At 36.6% G+C, this 22,500-nt stretch overlaps 1 protein-coding gene across 2 annotated transcripts in view; it reads right to left on the bottom strand.

The window, feature by feature from the left end:
• Positions 1 to 22,500, bottom strand: part of LOC115214960 (ascorbate transporter, chloroplastic) — a 75,585-nt gene that overhangs the window by 10,345 nt on the left and 42,740 nt on the right. For both annotated transcript variants that reach the window (XM_029784057.2, XM_029784056.2), the window contains exons 2-3: positions 6,309 to 6,642; positions 4,354 to 4,513 (exon numbers count right to left, since the gene is read on the bottom strand). In XM_029784057.2, coding sequence (XP_029639917.1) covers positions 4,354 to 4,513; positions 6,309 to 6,485 — 337 coding nt within the window. In that variant the 5' untranslated portion in view covers positions 6,486 to 6,642. The remainder of the gene's footprint in view (positions 1 to 4,353; positions 4,514 to 6,308; positions 6,643 to 22,500) is intronic.

The raw sequence follows: 22,500 nt of genomic DNA, 5'->3' as shown, positions 1-22,500 counted from the left end.
GATTGTTTGGGTCGAGCAGTTTACAGAAGCAGATTTTTTACAACTGGATGTCCTTCCTGTCACCAACCCTCACCTGTTTCCCAGTAAGGTTATATTTCCCCATGACCAGTTATGCAATATTGGAAATGAATGACAGTGACACTCATTTACAATCATTATGCTGTGTCTAGTCACTCATGTACAATGTACCCGTGTAATTATAAATAATAAATTTCCAGAGAATGTATCTCATGTACAATTCCCATTAAGCTGTGCATGGCTGCACACACACACACACTTGCAATGAGAATACAAAAGAAATTAATGAGTGCACAATAGATTAATATGCACACAAAACATTAGTTGCCTAAAATAGCATAGTAATTAACAATTATCCTCATTATATTTAGTGTGCTCATACTTTTCTCATAGGAAAAAAAATTGCACACAAGATTTTTTGCACACACTGACTACCAAAACCTAAAGGAACCATGTCTTGTATCCAATATACACCAGCGCTTCTCAAAGGTTTTTAGCTATCACCCTTTTCCTTTTACTCATACAATGCACCCATGGCAGTCCGGAGTTTCTTTCAGGTTTTGTCAACCAAATTCACTGACAAGACTTCAATCAGAAACAATTGCTCCAGCTAGTCCATGCTAACATTCCAATACAGAAAGTGTCTTTTTTTTGTTTTCAAAAAAATATTTCATTTCAGGCTCTCTGGTAAAAAGAAACTGAAAGAAGCCTGTCATGTGTGTGTGTGTGTGTGTGTGTGTGTGTGTGACTGCACAGTTGTTTACATTTGCACTTCAAAAATCTTGAGCTACAAGCAGTATTATTGTTATTGTAATTTCTTCTGTCTATAAATCATCTGCTGCCTTCAGGATGTGTGAAATAAAGGATCCCACATTTGAAAAACAAGTAAAGGTTAGTAACAGGAAAGGCACCTAGCTGTAAAACATTACCACAATAAGATAACCATCTAACCCATACTAGCAAGGAAAAACAGACATAAAACAAAATATCTTTGAAATGTTCCAATTTAATATTATTTAATACAAAGTCTTTGAGAACATAGTTGATAGAACAACAGAATTTTTTTTCTTTAGACTTTAAATATTCCAATGGTCAGTTTGCTTGGACTGATGTTAAAGTTTACAAGCATTTGTCCAACACAAAAATGTTACACTGCAATGAGAGAACCAAAAGCATAAACTGATAAGCAGCATTAAAATCGGCAACAATTCTTTAACAAGAATTCTTTAAAAAACCATATTATGAAAAAATATTCTGAAGTATTCTGGAGTGGCCGTGTGGTAAATGGCTTGCTTACCAACCACATGGTTCCAGGTTCAGTCCCACTGCGTGGCATCTTGGGCAAGTGTCTCCCACTATAGCCTCGGGCCAACCAAAGCCTTGTGAGTGGATTTGGTAGACAGAAACTGAAAGAAGCCCGTCGTATATATGTGTATATATATGTGTGTGTGTGTGTGTGTGTTTGTGTGTCTGTGTTTGTCCCCCTAGCATTGCTTGACAACCGATGCTGGTGTGTTTACGTCCCCGTAACTTAGCAGTTCGGCAAAAGAGACCAATAGAATAAGTACTGGGCTTACAAAGAATAAGTCCCGGGGTCAATTTGCTTGACTAAAGTGCTCCAGCATGGCCGCAGTCAAATGACTGAAACAAGTAAAAGAGTAAAGAGTATCAAAAAAATGTCTGGAACAGAAATGAGTTTTCAAATCGAGGTGACCTCGTGCAGTTTAGATATAAAACAGTGGAACACGAATGAGAGATTGTCTTGTTATAATATTCATGTCTAACTATTAGCAAAGGTCAACAACCAAAATGATTTCAACTTCACACACAATAGCTGCCTGGGACAACAGTATAACTTTGATCAAATTTCTGGGTTAGATTCAACAGTTTCTATATTTTTTTCATTTTCTGTTTTTTTATTTTTTTTTATCTCCCATGCTGACCTACAAAACAAGTGACATCAGACAAAGATTATAGACTGACAATTCTGAAATGATCAGTCAGTTGGAAGTTAGAACAAAGATTCATCCTTTATCATACTAAAGTACTAAAGCAACTCATTAGAATCCAGTCAATACCATCATCATCATCAACATTCATTTCTCCATACTTGCATCATAGATTGGATAGAGTTTATTAAGACAGATTTTCAAAAGCTGGATGCCTTTCCTGCTGCCAACCTTTGCCTGTTTTCTAAGTGAGAAAAAATATATATATATATATATATATATATATCACCTGATCACGTGACCGACCAGGCTATCAGATGTTGCTACACATCGCTGGTCACAATGCGCTTCGCATTGTTTTAGCCTTCAAATGACGCCACCCCGCTGGCTAAGCGAGCAGGCCAACAGAAGAAAGAGTGAGAGAAAATTGTGGCGAAAGAGTACAGCAGGGATCGCCACCACCTCCTGCCGGAGCCTTCTGGAGCTTTAGGTGTTTTTGCTCAATAAACACTCACAACGCCCAGTCTGGGAATCGAAACCGCAATCCTACGACACACACATATATATGTATGTATGTGTATATATATATATATATATATATATATATATATATATATATATATACAATGTATATGTATATTCTTTTATTCTTTTACTTGTTTCAGTCATTTGACTGCAGCCATACTGGAGCACTGCCTTTAGCCAAATGAATCGACCCAAGGACTTACTCTTTGTAAGCTTAGTACTTATTCTATCAGTCTCTTTTGCCAAACTGCTAAGTTACAGATACATAAACACACCAATGTCAGTTGTCAAACGATGGTGGGGGACAAACACAGAAACACAAATACATACATACATACATACATATATATATATATATATATATCATGACGATGATGATGATATAATATATATATATATATATATATATATATATATATACACGACAGGCTTCTTTCAGTTTCCGTCTACCAAATCCACTCACAAGGCTTTGGTCAGCCTGAGGCTATAGTTGAAGACACTTGCCCAAGATGCCACACAGTGGGACTGAACCTGGAACCATGTGGTTGGGAAGCCAGCTTCTTACCACACAGCCACTTCTATGCCTAATATCATTTATCTTCTTCTTGTTTCAGTTATTAAACTGTGGCCAAGCTGGAGCACCATCTTGAAGAACTTTAGTCAAATGAATTACCCCAGTACTTTTTTTTTCTTTTCTTAAAGCCTGGTACTTTAATCAGTCTTTTTTTGCTGAACTGTTAAGTTACAAGGATGTAAACACACCAACATCAAATTCCTGATGTGTGTGTGTGTGTGTATTGGTGCCACGTAAAGAAATCACCAGTGCTAGTGCCACATAAAAAGCACCCTGTACACTTCCTAAAATGGTTGGTGTTAGGAAGGGCATCCAGCCACAGAGACCTTAACAAGACAGACAATTGGAGCCTGATGGAAGTTCTCTGGCTTGTCAGCTGTTAAATTGTCCAACCCATGTCAGCATAGAAAAATAGATGCATGGTGATGATATATATATATACATATATACATACATATATACATACATATCTACATACATATCTACATACATACATACATACATATCTACATACATATCTACATACATACATACATACATATCTACATACATATCTACATACATACATACATACATATCTACATACATACATATATACATACATATATACATACATATACATATATACATACATATACATATATACATACATATACATATATACATACATATATACATACATATATATGTTTTATATATATATATATATATATATATATATATATATATATACGTATATATATATATAGATAGATAGATAGATAGATAGATATAGATAATCTTTTATCTTTAACTTGTTTCAATCATTCAATTATGACCATGCTGGGGCACTGCTTTGAAAGTATGTATGAAACATTGCCAAGTATCTAAATATAACCAGTATAAAGCAGTAATTGCTGAAAGCATTCAGTTTGTTGTTGTAAACATCAAAGTAATCAATATGACCCACGTGAACATGACAAAGTGGAGACTAAAACAACAGACCTTACAGTTACACTTTCTACTTCGAAATTAAAATTTTCATAACAACACCCGTTTCACAAACACATCATTGCAATGAAATACCAAAAACGGAAATAATTTTGAAACAGTGGTTTTGCAGACAACAACAGCCAGTCAAATTTGTTGTATAAATGTTAAAGTCTAAAGAGAAAAAAAAATTCTGTTGTTGAGTAAACTACATTCTGAAAGACTTTGTATTAAAGAATATGGAGAAAAAAATATTAAACTTGTAAAGAAATACATTGGAAAATATGAAAATGTAGAAATATTTTTAAATCAATTTACCTAACCCTTCACCTAATCCAAGAAGAACTCTGGATATCAAAAGAGCATTAATAGAATGAGCAAAAAATGGAACCATAAAGGTTGAAAGGGACCATAGAAAGACTGCCATTGCAAGAACTGATTTTCCGCCATATTTTCGAGCTGCACTCCCGCCAATTACCTGAGGAGAAAGAAAAGAAGTTAGTAACATGACCATCATCATATGTCTACATCAATTTGACAAATATATATACATAAACAGGAATACATTCAGAATATGATGAGCCTTTCTATTATAGACACAAGGCCTGAAATTTTTGTGAGAAGGAGGCTTATTGATTTCATTGCACCTAAGCACTTGACTGGTATTTCTTTCATCAACCCCTAAAGGATGAAAAGCAACATTGACCTCAGCAGGATTTGAACTCGGAATGTAAAGATAAACAAAATGCATAACAGCATTCTGTTTTTTTCCCCACAACATTAACTATGAAGAGAATTTCTCTCCCAAGATAATTTCCTCATCAAAAGGTCTTTCCATGTTTAGTATACATGTTTTTTTTAATAATATATTATTATTATTAATATAGGGAAATTAATATCCAAACTCATCATAAAGATATACCCGTGTGAAAGAAATTATTATATTAAAAATATATATAAATAAATATAAAAATATAAATATAATGTATAAAATAAATTTGATAGTTTAAAAAATTTGAATTAATTATATTAAGCATCTTACGATCGTTTCGCAGAAGAGTTGTCCCTATAATGAAATCCTATATTGATAAGCATTTATAGACAACCCTTCTGCTCTTCAGAGATATAAAATATGAATATTGCATGATATTAGTATACACAAATGTGTTAAATATAATTGTATGCAATAATTTTTAATTGATACTGTTTACTGTGCTTCTGGTTATTGACAAATTTACCAAAATAAATTCAGTATAACTGTCATTATGAACCCATGCATGCTGATCATCCGTTAAACTGACAATTTATAAGGGTATAAAACAAATACTTGATACAAGTTGTGATTTGTGTATGATCTGTGTCAAAGAATGAAACATGTTCTTAATGCATATGCAGTCTTTATCAAACAGATTTTAATGAAATTTTTTTCAGTTGTTATTTAGATGAAAACTAGCAGTATCGCCCGGCGTTGCTCAGGTTTGTAAGGGAAATAACTATAAAGCATTTTTAGAGAGTTATAGCCAAAAAATAGCCAAAAAATGGAAAAAAATTATGGTAAATTTTTTTTGAGAGTAAAAAAAGGTGGAGTTGCGTCCCCTAGACAGTTTGCGGTTTGTGTTTCTGATTCTCGACCCCATGTCGAATTTATCGATTTTTTTCAGAACTGGGGGAACTTTTCAAAATTTTCGCTGCGTTAGTTTTGAATTATGACATTGGGCTATGTGTGTGTCAAGTTTCATCAGAATCGGTTGAAAGCCGTGGTCAGGGTGAGGGTACAAGCAAACAGACACACAGAAACACGCACAGACAAACTGCCGTTTATATATAGAGAGATAATAGTATCTGTGAATTTTCAGGCAATTTCATTTACGAGAACAGTGGTAGCTAAGAAGTGGTTTCACACTCTCAAAACCCTGAAACTCCGAAAACAGGGTCCCATAACCAGATGCAGTTTAAAGTTGTACCCTGTTACAAAGATATATAAATGTTTCTAATTTAGGTACACGTCCAGCAATTTTGAGGTGAGCAGGGTTAATCACTACCACCAACTCCAGTACTTGACTGGTACTTTATAAAGTTGACCCTGGCATGGTTTGAACTCGGAATGCAAAGCACAGGAACAAATCCTGCAAAGTAGTTTTTCCAACACTCTAATGCTTCTGCCACCCTTGTAAAGATGTAGAGTAAATGTAATTTCAGTCGCTGTTCTACATGCAACAACAATGAGAAAGATTTCAAATCCTAAGAAATAAATTTTTCATTTCAATACTCACTTGACTGCTCATATATCCAACAGCAAATGAACTGAGCACCCATCCCTGATTGTGAAGATCCAGTTTGTACTGGTCGGCAATAGAGATGATAGCTATTGGCATGATCACACGGTCGGCAGAGTTGACAAAGTTCGCAATCGAACATAATACAATAGTTTTAGATGCTTTAGTGACCATAATCCACAGCAGCTAGTGCCTGTTACACGGCTGGCACCGATGGAAGCTGGCCAAAAAATGAGACTCAGAAGAAGACTGTACAAACAGTAATATTCTGAAATGGCAGAATCTGCCACTAGAGGGTCACCGTTTTTCCATTTTTGGTAATATCATTTCTCTGAAAAACAAATAAATTATTTTAAATGTTTTATCAAAATAGTAACAAGAATTAAAATTCATAGCAAAATAATCATTTGTTATCTATAGATCGCTTCAAAATTTAACTTTTAAAAAACACTTTTACCACTGGAAATATATTTAAAAACTATTATAAGGAAAATCAGAATTACTTTCTTGTTTTCAAATCTAACTTATAAACACATTCTCTAACAAGAAAACACTAACACAACTTTTTGTTATTCACTCTCCACCTTTATCTTTTTTTCTCTGCATTTCTTCTGATGAAGGACTAGTGTCCAAAATCTCACGACTCGTTCTCTTCTTTTAAGCTTTAAACTAATTACCACATATTAAAATTTGTGCCCCCAGAGTTGTCTTCTTTCTTTCTCAGGTTCATTGCTTTCAAAACACACACAATTCCACTTTGCCACTACAGTATTTTTGTTGCAAATATATTTTTAAAATGAAGAATTCAGTAGAATATCTTTGTCCTCATTAAGCTGATGTTTGAAACAAATTAACGTAAAACTCTGATTGTTACTGTGATGATGATGATGATGGTTTCTGTTGAAATACACTAACTTTGCTTTAAATAATTTCGAAAGTAACAAAGAATTATTGATGGCAGGTGTTAATTTAGATCACATTAAAACAGGGAGTTTGTATCATGGAACCAGAGACAGACTTAAAAGGCATTTTCTTTTCATAAATCTAGTTGGACCTTCTTACTCTCCATATTTCAATTTGAATTCAAAGTCCGAACAAGCAAACAACATTTTCGTTCTCTGCTTTGTTTCTAGATCCTCCTCCTCCACACAAACATACCCGGACACTAATCACTTTAGATAAACTCACCTCATTTATTCATGTTCACAACAGTATCATGTTACAACTCCTTTACTCTCTCAAAACACAATCATTGAAAGAGCCAAAAAAGAAGCCTCTGCATAGACACTTTGATCTGCTAGAAATAGTAACCAAATCTATCATAAATCACTTTGTACTGCTTTAAATAAAAAAAAAAAAAAAGAATACATCAGGCAGTGTAGTTCCTTGTACAGAAAAAAACCAAAATGATCTCAAGCGGATATCTTTTATCATAAGTCTATTCAAACACGGTTGATCTCTGGTTAATCAACAATAAAAGAAGACTCTCTAAGATGACTACTATCTTTATCAAACTATGCATCATCATCATTTAACGTCCGTTGTCCATGCTGGCAAAGGGTTGGACAGTTTGACCAGGGCTGACAAGCTGGAAGGCTGCACCAGACTCTAGTCTGATTTGGCATGGTTTCCTACAGCTGGATGGACTTCTTAATGCCAACCACTCCAAGAATGTAACGGGTGCTTTCATGTGCTCCTCAAATGTATCCACTCTAGAAATATAGGAGTATACCAATGAGTATCCTAACTCTAAAAACACAACTCTAAGATCTCGCTGGTCACCTCCACACCATATCCTTGCCCTTTTCTCACAGGTTCTCTTTCCTTTTCTTTTTTTTTAAACAATAGTAAAAAGCACCCATGTGGGCACAACACAAAAGGTATCTGTGCAGGTGCCACATTAAAAGCACCCATACTGGCACCACATAAAAAGCACCCGTGCTGGTGCCACAATGAAAGCTCCCGCTGGGGCCACAAATAAAGCACCCAGTACACTCTGTACAGCCATAGAAAGTATGCTTAGATAGATAATTTGGAGCCTGATGCAGCTCTCTGGCTGACCAGCTCCTTGTCAAACCATCCAACCCATACCAGTATGGAGAAAAAGGATGTTAAATGGTGGTGAAGATGATGACGACTATCACCTTCTCTATATCTTCTGATATTTATACAAACTCAATAAGCTTTTAACATCATTCTATCATCATATATGCCAACCTTTTTGATGCCAAAACTGATTGATTCTACTCCTTGTTTCAGGTGGTTAAAGTGATCTAGATTAAAAACCTTCCAACAAGTCAATTTATGTTTCATGTTAATTTATGTAAATTTATATTCCAAACATCATGTTAATTTATCTTAATTTATGTTCCAAACAACAGCTTAATAATAATGACAAGGTTATTTTACTAAAATTCATCATTATTATTTTCAAAATTAACTGAAACAGAGGCAGCACATGTCTACAGAAATATGGTGACAAAAGATTACAATGCCATGACCGTCGGCGGTGACATCCGTCGGTCTCGAGAGACGATGGTGTAGCTCAGAATAGGTGGTGGGTTTATCTGCACTTCCTGGTGTGGCTGTGCAGACCAATCATCTACCTGTTGAGCTACAAGGCCTGGGCAGGTTTGTATGGGGGATCAGCTGTTGCCCATGCAGTTTGATCCCCGCTCTCCACGCAGCTGGTAGCTCCAAGGGAACGACAGGTCGATACAGCTTGGTACCAAATGTGTCGGCAGGAGTTGCCGGTGATGACGTGTTGTGTCAGGCCACCTTAGGGACTCCAGTTCCAGATTTTCTGTCGGGGTTTACTCCCTTAGCCTTCCAATCACAAATTATCATCATAGCACTATGTCAACTCTGCTGAGTGGTTGGTGTTAGGAAGGGCGTCCAGCTATAAAAATCCTGTCAAAACAGTCACAGAAGTCTGGTGCAGGCTTCTGCCTGGCTGGCTCTTGTGGTACCATCCCACCCATGCTGGCATGGAAGGTGGACGTTAAATGATGATGATGATGATGATTTAACATCCATATTTCCATATTTGAATGGGTCAGACGGAATTAGTTGAGGGTGATTTTCTATGGCCAAGTACCCTCACTGTTACCCACCCACATCTGTTTCCAAGCAAAAACAACACAGTTTGTATACAGTGATACTTGTTATACAACCATTACATGATGTCAAAACAAGGGTACACACACGCACATGCACACACGCATACAGACACACACACACACACACACACACAAAACAATCTTCTTTCAGTTTCTATCTACCAAATCCATTCATAAGACTTTGGTCAGCCTGGGCCTATAATAACTGACACTTGCCCAAGATACCACACAACAGGACTGAACCCCAGACCATATGGTTGAGAATTAGGATTCCTTAACCACACAGCCATACCTTTCTTTATCTTGGATTTAAATTTACTTTTCACTCACTCAAAGCAAAGAAGTTAAAACAAACACAAAACTCAACAAAATGTTCACGATATAACTATTCTAATTAATCTAACATCCATCCTCACTGCTCGTATGGCTAAGAATAGTTGTCTTCAAATATAAGGAAATATATGTGCTACATCAGATAACGTAGGAGTTAAACAGAATGATGTATGTGTTATGTAAACAAATAATTCACAATTGAACACATTTCCTACAACTAATGACTATTTTTAGTCGCATTTTAATATTATCTTAGAAAATTTTCTCACAGAATTCACAGCAATCTGAAGACATATGTTACTATTTAAAACAAAGCGTTAGGGTTTGGCTGTGAGTTTCACACACCATTTCATCATAAAGACACTATCAAAAAAACTTCATGTAGAGTATCTTATACAAGTCATGATGGTTATTTTCTGTTGTATATCCATATCATCATCATCATCACCATCATTTAACGTCTGCATTCCATACCTGCACAGGTGGAGTCGTTTGACAGGATGTGATGGGTCTAAGGACTGCAGCATGCTCTACTGTTTACTGTGACATGGCTTCTACAGTTGGATGTCCTTCCTAACACCAACTACATTATAAAATGTACTGGATGCTTTCTTTTTTTCATGGCACCAGCTCCATTGAGGTCACCAAGTAGCCTGCAAGACTAAGATCTCCAATTGACTGGGAACTACAGGAGAGGCAGATGCATACTAGGAGATGAGGGTCTCCTAAAGCAGTGGTTCCCAACCATCTTTTACCCAAGGACCCTTTTGGTTTTTATTTTACTCTACTGGACCCTCATTATTCATTCAATGTTTAAAAAACCCTATGTTTTTATAATTAAAGATTATTAAGAAAACTATTTAAAATACTTTGTTTATTGTAGATTTATAACCAGTTTATGGCACAATTTTTAAGAAAATCTTACATGGGCCCCTGAAGGTTATATGTATCCCAGCTGAGAACCACTGGTTTAATTTATGAGAGAAGGGGCCAGAGCAGAACAGGCTTCTCTTTGTACAGGAGCTACAAAAATATTCCCATTATCAAAGAGATGGTGGAGTGGTTAGGGTGGAGCTAGAAAGAGATAAAAATAGGGGTGTTGCAATATCTGAGTGTACCCTCAAGGTATGAGGTGAGTAGGAGTGAGTAGAGGGGGATGGACAGAGGAACCAGAAGTGTGGATGGTTAGAGGTCGTATATGGGAGAGTAAGAGAGATGGTTAGGGATAGGGAATGAGTTAAGTGGGGGAGAGAATAATCTCTAGCAATGCATATATTCTTGTAATATACTGAAAACAGATCTTGGAGATTTAGTGCGGTGCATCTACAGTTCATCAGTACCGCAAGCTAATAAAACAATTTAATAAAGTCCTTAATCTTACAGCAGATCTTCTTCCTTTTAAATCACCTATTTATAGCTATGTTCAACAGTCCATCTAGAGCAGTTATTTTTAGAGTCCTAAGTCAAAGTTCTAGCCCTGTGATCCCATGTTTTGCCAATTCCTCTTTCATTTATCATCTAGTAATTTTTTTTCATCCTTATATTTTTACAGTGACAACTATTGATACTGCTGGAATTTATGAAACTAAAGTAATTTAATTATTGCAATCAAAAGAGTAAAAAATGAGAAATCTTATTTAAATGGACGATAAAACGTCTATCTGCTATGATATAAAATACATTATTGGGAAGAGAAGGCCAAACACATTTTATTAAAGGTCAAAAGAAGAACAAAATAGGGAGCAGTAATAAAATCCTTGCAACACAAAAATGTGATCTGTTGAAGAACATTATTTTTGTTTCGATAAACTTTGAAAATAATGAAGAATTCAATAAAATGACTTTGTCATAATTAATCCTTTTGGTACTAACTCATCTGGGACAGCCCCTGGTTTTATGATACAAATTTCCTATGTTAAAGTAATCTAAATTAAAATCTTCTGTCAAAATTTCATAAATTATGTAGCATTCACCAACTTAATAATGACTGAGTCATTTAAGTAAATTCTTCATTATTCTAAAAATTGATTGGAATGAGAACAGTATTTCAGCAAACATATTCTTAGTGACAGAGTGAAAGTGTCATTAGGGACACAGATTAGCAGGAAGTTCTGATGGGAAGTTTTAACTTCAGTCAGTTTAAGACAGAAAATGTGTATCCTAAAACGAAGGGTGATCTCGGACAGTTTGGTCCAAAAGTGTTAAAATAAGAGCCAGAAAGAGTCAAATTAATCATCAAAAAGAAAGGGAGAGAGAGAGAGAAAGAGAGAGAGAGAGAGAGAGAAAGAAGCAAAGACATTGGTAATCTATGTCTGTATATAATTAAAAGCAACACACAACAGCAATTGATCCAAATACAATGATGATATATATCGTGTTAAATTTATATTTGTTTCAACTTGAGAAGTGAAACGACACAACAGAAAAATCAATAATTCTAGTCTCAAGTGTCCACCTCAAAGTTATTATTACCGTTATTATCATCATCGTTTTTGCTGATGTTATTATTATGAAATACGTTCACAATCAGCAAGTGAAACACTGTGTCAGTTCTCAATAAAACAAAGATGTTTATTGCAAATGAAACAGTCGAAAGTAACTGAAGAAGCTGCTTCGCAAACTACACGAAAGGAATAATTCAAACCAAGTGACGTATTGAAACTAAGATACTTACACAAGAATATTTCTCAATCATATTTCATAAGCAAACAACTATTGTGACCAAGGAATAGAAAACATACAATATTGGATTACCAAATATCTTCTCATTACCATTTATTCAGAATAAGATTTGACAATGTAGTAATTCCTGAATATTTATTTTTTAGTTTCTTCTGATTTGCTTTTTTTTTTTTGTTTTTGGTACTTTACTGATTTCAGTTGTTGAACTGTGACCCTGCTAGGGCAATACCTTCAAAGGTTTTAGACAAACATATCAATCCTTGAATTTATTTTATCAGCATTTAGTACAGTAGTTCCCAAAATGGGTAGTATTGCTCCCCTGGGTGCAATGGAAACTTGACGAGGGCACTGAAGAAAAATGGGGTAACAATGGGGTAGCGATTCATGTAAAAAGTGGGGTAATAATGGGGTGGCTATTCATGTAAAAAGCAGGGCAATAATGCAGTAGCATGGGGCGATAATGGGGTAGCAATTCATGTAAAAAGTGGGGTGATAATGGGGTAGTGATTCATGTAGAAAGTGGGGCAATAATGGGGTAGCGATTCATGTAGAAAGTGGGGCAATAATGGGGTAGCGATTCATGTAGAAAGTGGGGCAATAATGGGGTAGCGATTCATGTAGAAAGTGGGGCAATAATGGGGTAGCGATTCATGTAGAAAGTGGGGCAATAATGGGGTAGCGGTTCATGTAGAAAGTGGGGCAATAATGGGGTAGCGGTTCATGTAGAATGTGGGGCGATAATAGGGTAGCGATTCATGTAAAAAGTGGGGTGATAATGCATAATGATTGATGTAAAAAGTGGGGTAATAATGGGGCAGTGATTCATGTAGAAAGTGGGACGATAATGGAATAGCGGTTCATGTAAAAATTGGGCCAATAATGGGGTAGCGAGTCATGTAAAAGCAACAGAATAATGGGTTTGTTGGGTTTTTATTTGTGAAATACAGTTGCTTTGAATTTGCTTCAGAAAGAGGTCTTATTTGAATATATATATATATAATATTGTGAAGGCACGTAGCTTAGTGGTTAGGGTATTCAGCTCACGATCGTAAGGTTGCGAGTTCAATTCCTGGCAGCATGTTGTGTCCTTAAGCAAGACACTTTATTTCCCGTTGCTCCAGCCCACTCAGCTGGCCAAAATGAGTTGTATTTGTATTTCAAGGGACCAGCCTTGTCACTATGTGTCACGCTGAATCTCTCTAAGAAGTATGTGAAGGGGTACACATGTCTATGGAGTACCCAGCCACTTGCACATCAATCTCACAAGCAAGCTGTTCCGTTGATTGTATCAACTGGAACCCTCGGCATCGTAAGTGATAGAGACTTGTACATCCACAAAATTTATTTTATAGTTATATACAACATATTATAATGACCTACCATGGAATTAACCATTGGAAGTCACAGATGTTAGATACTGATCGTTGTGGTTAGCCATTAACTGGAACTTAATTGGGAGCTAATATAGTAGCCACCTGGATAATATACCCCTCCACACTCACTTTTATATATTAGTATTTTATAAGCTTAGAGCTTTTAAGCGATCACCATGCAATGACTAAAGGAAATAGTCTAATAATGAAGCATATAAGCCCCTGACAGAAAAAAGTAGGGTTTCCCATACACGTGGGACTTGAACCCACATCTCTTTGTTTTCAAGACAAGTGTGCTAGTCTTTTACACCAAACTACTTTTTTTCTGTCATTATCAGACTATTTTCTTTAGTCATTGCAAAGTGATCATTTATAAGCTTTAAGCTTCTAAAACAATTTTATTATTATTATTATTATTCATTTAACGTCCACTTTCTATGCTAGCATGGGTTGGACGAATGACTGAGGGCTGGCCAACCAGATGGCTGCACCAGGCTTCAATCTTGATCTGGCAGAGTTTCTACAGCTGGATGTCCTTCCTAACGCCAACCACTCCGAGAGTGTAGTGAGCGCTTTTACGTAACACCGGCACGGGGCCAGTCAGGCAGTACTGGCAACGACCTTGCTCGAATCTTTTACACATGCAACCAGCACAGGTGCCAGTAAGGTGATGCTGGTAACAATCACACTCGAATGGTGTCTTTTACGTGTCTTTTTGGTAATTATTATTATTATTATTATTTATAGAACTGTAAAAATCGATGCTGCTTACCCAAAACCATTGCAGAAATATATATATATATATATATATATACATATATATATATATATATTGGTGCCATCATCATTATCATCCTTTAACATCCATTTTCCATGCTGGAATGGATTGGATAGGTCCACCAGAGTTGGCAAGTAGAAGAGCTGCACCAGGTTCCAGTTTGATTTAGTTTGGTTTCTACAGCTGGATATTCTTCCCAGGGCAGTGGAGTCAAAACAAAAATCCTTGACTCTGACTCCTCTACTATTGGCACCTCTGACTCCCCTACTATTGGCACCTCCGATTCCTCTATGTAATTAAGTGATTGTGGATATTTTACCGACTCCGACTCCACAACTCCAATTCCACAGCCCTGATCCTTCTTAACGCCAACCACTTTACAGTGTGTGCTGGGTGCTTTTAATGTGATACCACCACAAATACTTTTACATGGCACCAGCACAGAACTCTTGCCAAGCATAGCTGTGTGGTAAGAGGTATGCTTCCCCACCAAATGGTTCCATTACATGGCACCAAGGGGCAAATGTCTTCAACTATAGCCCCAGGCCAACCAAAGCCTTGTGAGCAGATTTGGTAGATGGAAACTGAAAGAAGCTTGCCACATGTGTGTGTGTATGTATGTGTCTCTGTGTTCATGTTCCTTCCCCACCACTGCTTGTCAACTGGTGTCATTTTGTTTACATCCCTATAACTTAACAGTCCATCAATAGAGACTGATGGAATAAGTACCACACTTTAAAAAATAAGCACTACTGGGGTCGATTTGTTTGAGAAAACCCTTCAAGATGGTGCCTCAGCATGGTCACAGTCTAATGACTGAAAGAATAAAAAAATATAAAAGAACCATCTGGAAATATTCTATACAATAATTAATATTGGTGCATGAAGCATAATTAATTAACTCTTATATAAAATTGTAATTGAAGTTTTGGATTAAATATAAACATTTTAGAATGGATGGATTTTGTATCAATGAATGTTAAGTTGATGCTTAGACAAACTTATGAGGGAAAGTTTAATTTAAATATTAACTCCTTAAAATTGTTAGTTTTGTGTGTGTTTTCTTTTTCTTTTTTATCATCTGATTGGCTCCTGTGCTGGTGACAAAAAAGCACCCACTACAATCTCAGAGTGGTTGATGTTAGGAAGGGCATCCAGCTGTAGAAACCTTACCAGATCAGACTGGAACCTGGTGCAGCCTCCCAGCTTGCTAGTTCTCAGTCAAACCATCTAACCCATGCCAGCTGGAAAGCAGATGTTAAACAATGATGATGAGGAGGAGGAACAGAAGTTGCTTTGCAACGAACCCCTAAAGCGCTGGGATTTGCACTTACATAGCATGGACTGCTGAGTACATTTTATGAAAATGAGACTACCATGCACACTTGCATTCTAGGAGGTATCAGAGTGTTTGAGTGACATTAGATCCAAACAAATGCCCATAAATTAAATGCATCTATCTGGGCTAGCCTATCGACCTGTGCCTGATGACCACAATCGTGGCCCATCACGCTTTATGTGCTAAGAAGTTTCCTTCCCAAGCAGGTGACTTTCCAACCTACATGGCACCTTGGGTGAGTGTCTTCTGCTATAGCCCTGACCGACCAAAGTCTTGTGAGTGGATTTGGTAGAGGGAAACTAAAAGAAGCCTGTCGTACATATGTGTGTATTAGTGTTTACTCTTGTCCAGACATCATATAATAGTTGGAAGTAAGCATCATCATCATACAGTGGAAAACATGTCTAGCTTTGAGAAAACATTACCTTGGTTGGAAACAGGTGAGAGTTGGTGACAGGAAAGACCTCTATCCATAGAAAACCTGCCTCGACAAATTCCGTCCAACCCATGCAAGCTAGGAAAAGTGGACATTAAATGATGATGATGACTTGAAAAAAAGAAATGAATGAAATGTATGCCAACAGACACAAGAACAGGTATAAATTAATTTCAGATAGACATTAGAAATATAATCTCGCTTCTATTGATAACAAAACTGAAACAGAGCTGCAGTGTTTACATAACACATGTATTACTTTACAGTTAGTGTCAGCTGTTCCTGCTCTCCCATATCTATTGATTCACAGTAATATTGTTTGCTTAATATTTAATATAGTAAAACCTAGTTTAGTTTATATGCACAATATCACTTCTCTGCCCACGTGTGCAACAACACAGTTGTCAAGTGCTAACATGCCAGTGATCTTTGAAACACAACAAAGCAACCTGTCCAGACGGTGCCTCTGCCATCACTCTTAAGCCAGGCATTCTATCCTTAGCAAAATCTTCTATTCTCTCTCTTCCTCCTTCTTCAGTGACCACCAATATTAACTTAACGATATGGAGATGTGCTTGCTCACTACACACACCGATGGTTGTTCCATATCCTTGAGACCTTCAGACAGAAAAAAACGGTACTTTAACCCTTTTGACACCAACCTGCCTGAAACCGGCTCTGGCTCTGGCTCTGTAGTACAAATGTCTTGTTTCATAAGTTTTTAATTAAAATCTTCCACCAAACCTTAGTCACAATTTATGTTCCTAACACTAGCTTAATAATAACTAAGTTATTTTACTAAATTCTTTGTTGTATTTAAAATTAATTGAAAGAAACACAGAGCATCTCAAAATAAATACAGTAACGAAAGGGTTACCAGTGTCTGGCAGGAGAACCTCTAAGCTAAGTTGCCTTCTTGTAGTTAACATTCATTTCAATTTTCTTGAATCAGAAACTTCCTGATTACACTAGTGAAGAATATACTCATGTGACTTTCTCTGACCCCTTTTCCATCAAATCTAGCTCACAAATGTCTCATGCACTTTTCCCTTTCTTCACCAAAGAGCTAGACGCAACCATTTCTAATAACACACTCTGAAACAGACAGTACCACCATACATACATTTTTAACCCTTTCGATACCAACCTGGCTGAAACCGCCTCTGGCTCTGTAGTACAAATGTCTTGTTTTCAAAAGTTCTGAATTAAAGTCTCCCGCCAAACCTCAGTCACAATTTATGTTCTTAACACTAAGCTAAGTTATTTTACTAAATTCTTTGTTATATTTAAAATTAATTAAAAGAAACACAGAGCATCTCAACAGAAATACAGTAACAAAAGGGTTAAACTACTACACCACATGCATTATCTATATACAGACATAAATTGCATGTTGGTATGTAGTTAAGAAGTTCACATCACAATCCCGTGGCTGAACAAGTGCCTTCTGCTTATAAAAGACGTGTGTGTGTGTGTGTGTGTGTGTGTGTGTGTGTGTGTGTGTGTGTGAGAGAGAGAGAGAGAGAGAGAGAGAGAGAGAGAGAGAGAGAGAGAGAGAGAGAGAGAGAGAGAGAGAGAGAGAGAGAGAGAGAGAGAGAGAGAGAGAGAGAGAGAGAAATTGGAAATCAACAGGTTGAAATAATGGCAAACATGAAAATCCAAGACATTATCACATTAGCCTGTCTCAAAAATTTAATGTTGCAAAAAGTTGCTAAATTTAATGAAAGTAATTAATTAGTAGACTACATTTTAAGTAGCCATCAATAAAAACGATGACAGGGTTATTTGGACATGGAATAAATTATTGCTTCTAATTTAGGCTAATTTGAGGGGAAGGTGTTAGTTGCTACCATTAACCTTAACTGATAATTCATCAACCACAGGTGAAAAGCAAAGTTAAATATCCTGCTACTGCCTCTTGAATATGGGAAATTCCTACAGCAAATCAAAACCTTCTAACAAAAACATGACATTTGACTTGGCCTTTTATATATAGAGGTGCTTCATGCAGAGGTATTTGCTGGAGTTAATGAAGTCAATCTTGTCACTGAACACCAGATTAGTCTTGACTGGGCAGATTTACTATTGTAGTGTTCCAGTTGTAAGCATCCAGTGTACTTTTGAACAGAGGGTATCAAGTATTGGGAATTGAGGGCGATTTTGCTGCTATTTGCAACAAGTCAAGTGGCGAATATGAGACAGCATCATCATCGTTTAATAATACCTGTTCACCAAGGTTTAGTCAGGATTATTTGACAGAATCTGACATGTCAGAGGATGTGTCATGCCCCAGGATCTCTTTGGCATGGTTTCTATGGCCAGATGCCTTTCCTACTGCCAACTACTTTACTGGATGTGTTTTGTTTTGTTTTGTGTGTGTGTGTGTGTGGCACCAACACTGGTGAGGTTATAAGAACTTACAACTAATGGTCCTAAAAGGATCCTTCTAACTGAAAGAGAGTAGGGGAGTGAGAGAACATGTGTGTATGACAATTTTTGACAAGGTGATGAGAGCAAATGAAGCATAATAGGAAAATGAGATCTATAGTTAAGAGAGGGTGGGATTGGGTGAGAGAGTAGTTATTATTGGAAGAGCAAGTATGAAAGGGAGAGAAGGAAAGGAAGGGATTAGTGTCAGTGATTAGTTAGAAAGGGGGAGACAGTGGGATAAGGGTAATGAAGTGGACTGAAGAGGGGTTCTAGGGCTATCCCACTTTAAAAGGGTGTTAGGGGATGAAAACATGAAAGAAAGAAAATAGATGAGGGTGGAAAAGGCGGGAGAGGCAAAGTGAAAATTATTTCCTTTTTCACAAAAATAAAATAAAACAAAGCAAGAATCTTCAAAACATGGTTTTTACATTAGTCTACCAACTTGTTGCAGCAGCAGCAGACAGCCATACTTTTTTTTACATTCTCTAACAGCCTGCAACCAGCCACTGCATCTATTACTATGGCCAACAGACTCTAAAAGAGTACTTATAAAGAAAATTCCTTAACCTTTTTGTTGCTATATTTCAATTAAAACATGTTGCTTTTGTTTTTATTAATTCTGAAAATAATGAGGAATTTAGTAAAATAACTTTGTCGTTATTAAGGCGGTGTTTGATTTAAATTAAAACTCTCCACCAAAATTGTTCCACAAGGAGTTTGCACCATAGAACCAAGGCTTCTGGTTGGTATCGTATCAAAAGGGTTAACTTGCACAAAGTTACAAACTTACTCTTACTAAAAACTCCCTCCTATCTTCTAGAATTCATAATATATCCAGAATTAACCATTATTAGAACAGTATTTACCCAGTTCTTCAACTCAGTTGCCTCGAAGTTATGTGTCTGCCAGAACAAACTGACCAAAAGTAACTTTATACAGCAAACAAAAACAACCAAATAAATATGAAAGAAAACTGTTTCTTTCTTTAATTCTTCTATTTATTTCTCTTATCTAATTTTTACCATTTGTGTATTCAACATCCATCTAAAAATATCCTCCCTTCTCACATAACAACCTCCGTCTACACCGACAATTCTAAAGACCCTCACCAAACCTAAGCAACTTTTTTAAATGCATCTCTATTTATTTATCTATCTATCTCAAACACACACACACACGCAAATTCATCCTTTCTCTCTCTCTCTTTACCCTTTTACTTGTTTCACTCATTTGACTGCGGCCATGCTGGAGCACCACCTTTAGTTGAGCAAATCGACTCCAGGATTTATTCTTTGTAAGCCTAGAACTTATTCTATCGGTCCCTTTTGCCAAACCGCTAAGTCACGGGGATGTAAACACACCAGCATCGGTTGTCAAGCTATGTTGGGGGGACAAACACAGACACACAAACATATACACACAAACATATACACACACACATACATATATATACATATATACGATGGGCTTCTTTCAGTTTCCGTCTACCAAATCCACTTACAAGGCTTTGGTCGGCCTGAGGCTATAGAGGAAGACACTTTCCCAAGGTGTTACGCAGTGGGACTGAACCTGGAACCATGTGATTGGTAAGCAAGCTACTTACCACACAGACACTCCTGCACCTTTCATTAATTTTAATGGAAAAAAAACTCTGCCTTCGAGCTTCTTTAACTTCACATTTTTCTGGTGGAGTCTGCAGAAAAATAAATGAAGCAAGAATTCCACTTTCCAAACATTCATCATTGTTTTCTTCGAAAAGCAACAGCATTACTTTTCTACAGTCTGAGAGATACCAAATATGTAATAAAGACTGTTTTTTCTCTTGTGTACATAACCGGCCCCTTATCAGCTAAATCAAAAGAACTTGAGAATTTAAAACAACTTAGTCTGGCAAGAAAAATGATACATTTACTGACAAGAATTCCTTAACCAATTCTCCATGTTCAATGAGGTTTTAAAAACACCAATTAATCATATTAAATCTGTAATGTTTTAAAATGGATGATGAAGATGATGATTCTTCCAACTATAGATACAAGGCCTGGAATTTTGTGGAGAGGAATTAATCAATTATCTTAACCCAGTTCTCAACTGGTACTTATTTTCTCTACTACTCTAGGCACAAGGCCCGAAATTTTTAGAGAGTGGGAGGCTGTCGACCCCAGTATGCAACTGGTACTTAATTTTTTATCAACCCAGAAAGGATGAAAGGCAAAGTTGACTTTGGCGGAATTTGAACTCAGAAAGTAAAGACACGAAATACCACAAAGCATTTCACCCAGCATGCTAACATTTCTGCCAGCTTGCTGCCTTTCAACTGGTACTTATTTAATCAAGCCCAAAAGGGTGAAAGGCAACGTCAACCTCAGCAGCATTTGAATTCATAACACAAAGCCAGAAGAAATGCTGCTAAGTATTTCTTTTATCATTTTTACTTGATTCAATCACTGGACTGTGGCCATGCTGGGGCAATATTTAAATGCAGTTCCCAATGTTTATCTCATTAGATTAAACTTCCCAAACTCATAATTTGGGGAATTATAATCTCATTCAGACAGACAAAAGATACTTTTTTTGTTATTTATGGCAAATTCATTTAAATCGGTGCTTCTCAACAATATGGCCTTTGGAGGTCCACATAAGACTTTATTGTTAAAATTTAAAATTTATATTTAGTAAATTGACCACACCTCTCCAATACGCCAAATATTTCAACAAACTTTTTTTTATACAATTCTGAATAATATTCAATTTTAAAAATGTAACAGGATTTTTTAAAACATTAAATGACTACAAGGGTCCATCTGAATAAACTAGGAATTAAAGGAATCTACAGGAAAAAAAAATTGGTTGAGAACCACTGATTTCAACCAATCAATAGATGCTGCAATCTGTGTATGATTTTAAATGTATATAAGCTGTTAGAAGGCATGATGCTGTGGAATTGTCTGAAATAAAATCAGGCTTGTGTTAAGAACACAATACATATTGGAGCGAGACAAATATCATCCCTGCTGAGGTTTACAAGAACACTTTGCTTCCCGGGATGTTTGTCAGTGAGGTCATTCACTTATTTGTCACATGCTTGAACAAGTGAACAACAATGACCTGCCACAACAAAGGCAAAAAAAAATGTCTTTGTTCTCGTGAGTCACAGCAGCAACAATGTTAGTTTTGCTTTAATGTTGTCTTGCAAGGTACTTCATGACTGCACTAGTGCTGGTGTCACAAAAAGAAGAAACCAGTAGATATTGTGACGTGGTAGGCGTTATGAAGAGCACCCATCCGTAGAAACCAAGCCAGAAGGATCACTGGAGATCTACGCAGACCTCCGACTCACTAAATGCTGTCAAACCATTCAACCCGTGCCAATAGATGTCAAATAATCCTTTCTTCTTTAGGAAAACAGCCTGAAATTTCAGGGGAGGGGAGGAGGGTTAGTCGATTACATGGATCTCATGTGAAATTGATACTTATTTCATCGACCCTGAAAGGATGAAAGGCAAAGACAAGTTTGGTAGAACTTGAACTCAGAACGTTAAGAAGAACAAAATGTCACCAAGCATTTTGCCTGGCATGCTAACGATTCTGCCTGCTCATCACTTTAACAGATGTTAAATAATGATGATGATGACGACCATAACACTGATAATAATCTCAAAGCTGCATCCCCCCTCCCCATCAATTATGTTGCTTCAG

The sequence above is a fragment of the Octopus sinensis genome, linkage group LG8 (assembly GCF_006345805.1).
Source record: "Octopus sinensis linkage group LG8, ASM634580v1, whole genome shotgun sequence".
NCBI classification, from domain to species: domain Eukaryota; kingdom Metazoa; phylum Mollusca; class Cephalopoda; order Octopoda; family Octopodidae; genus Octopus; species Octopus sinensis.
This window is presented reverse-complemented; position numbering and strand designations above follow the sequence as displayed.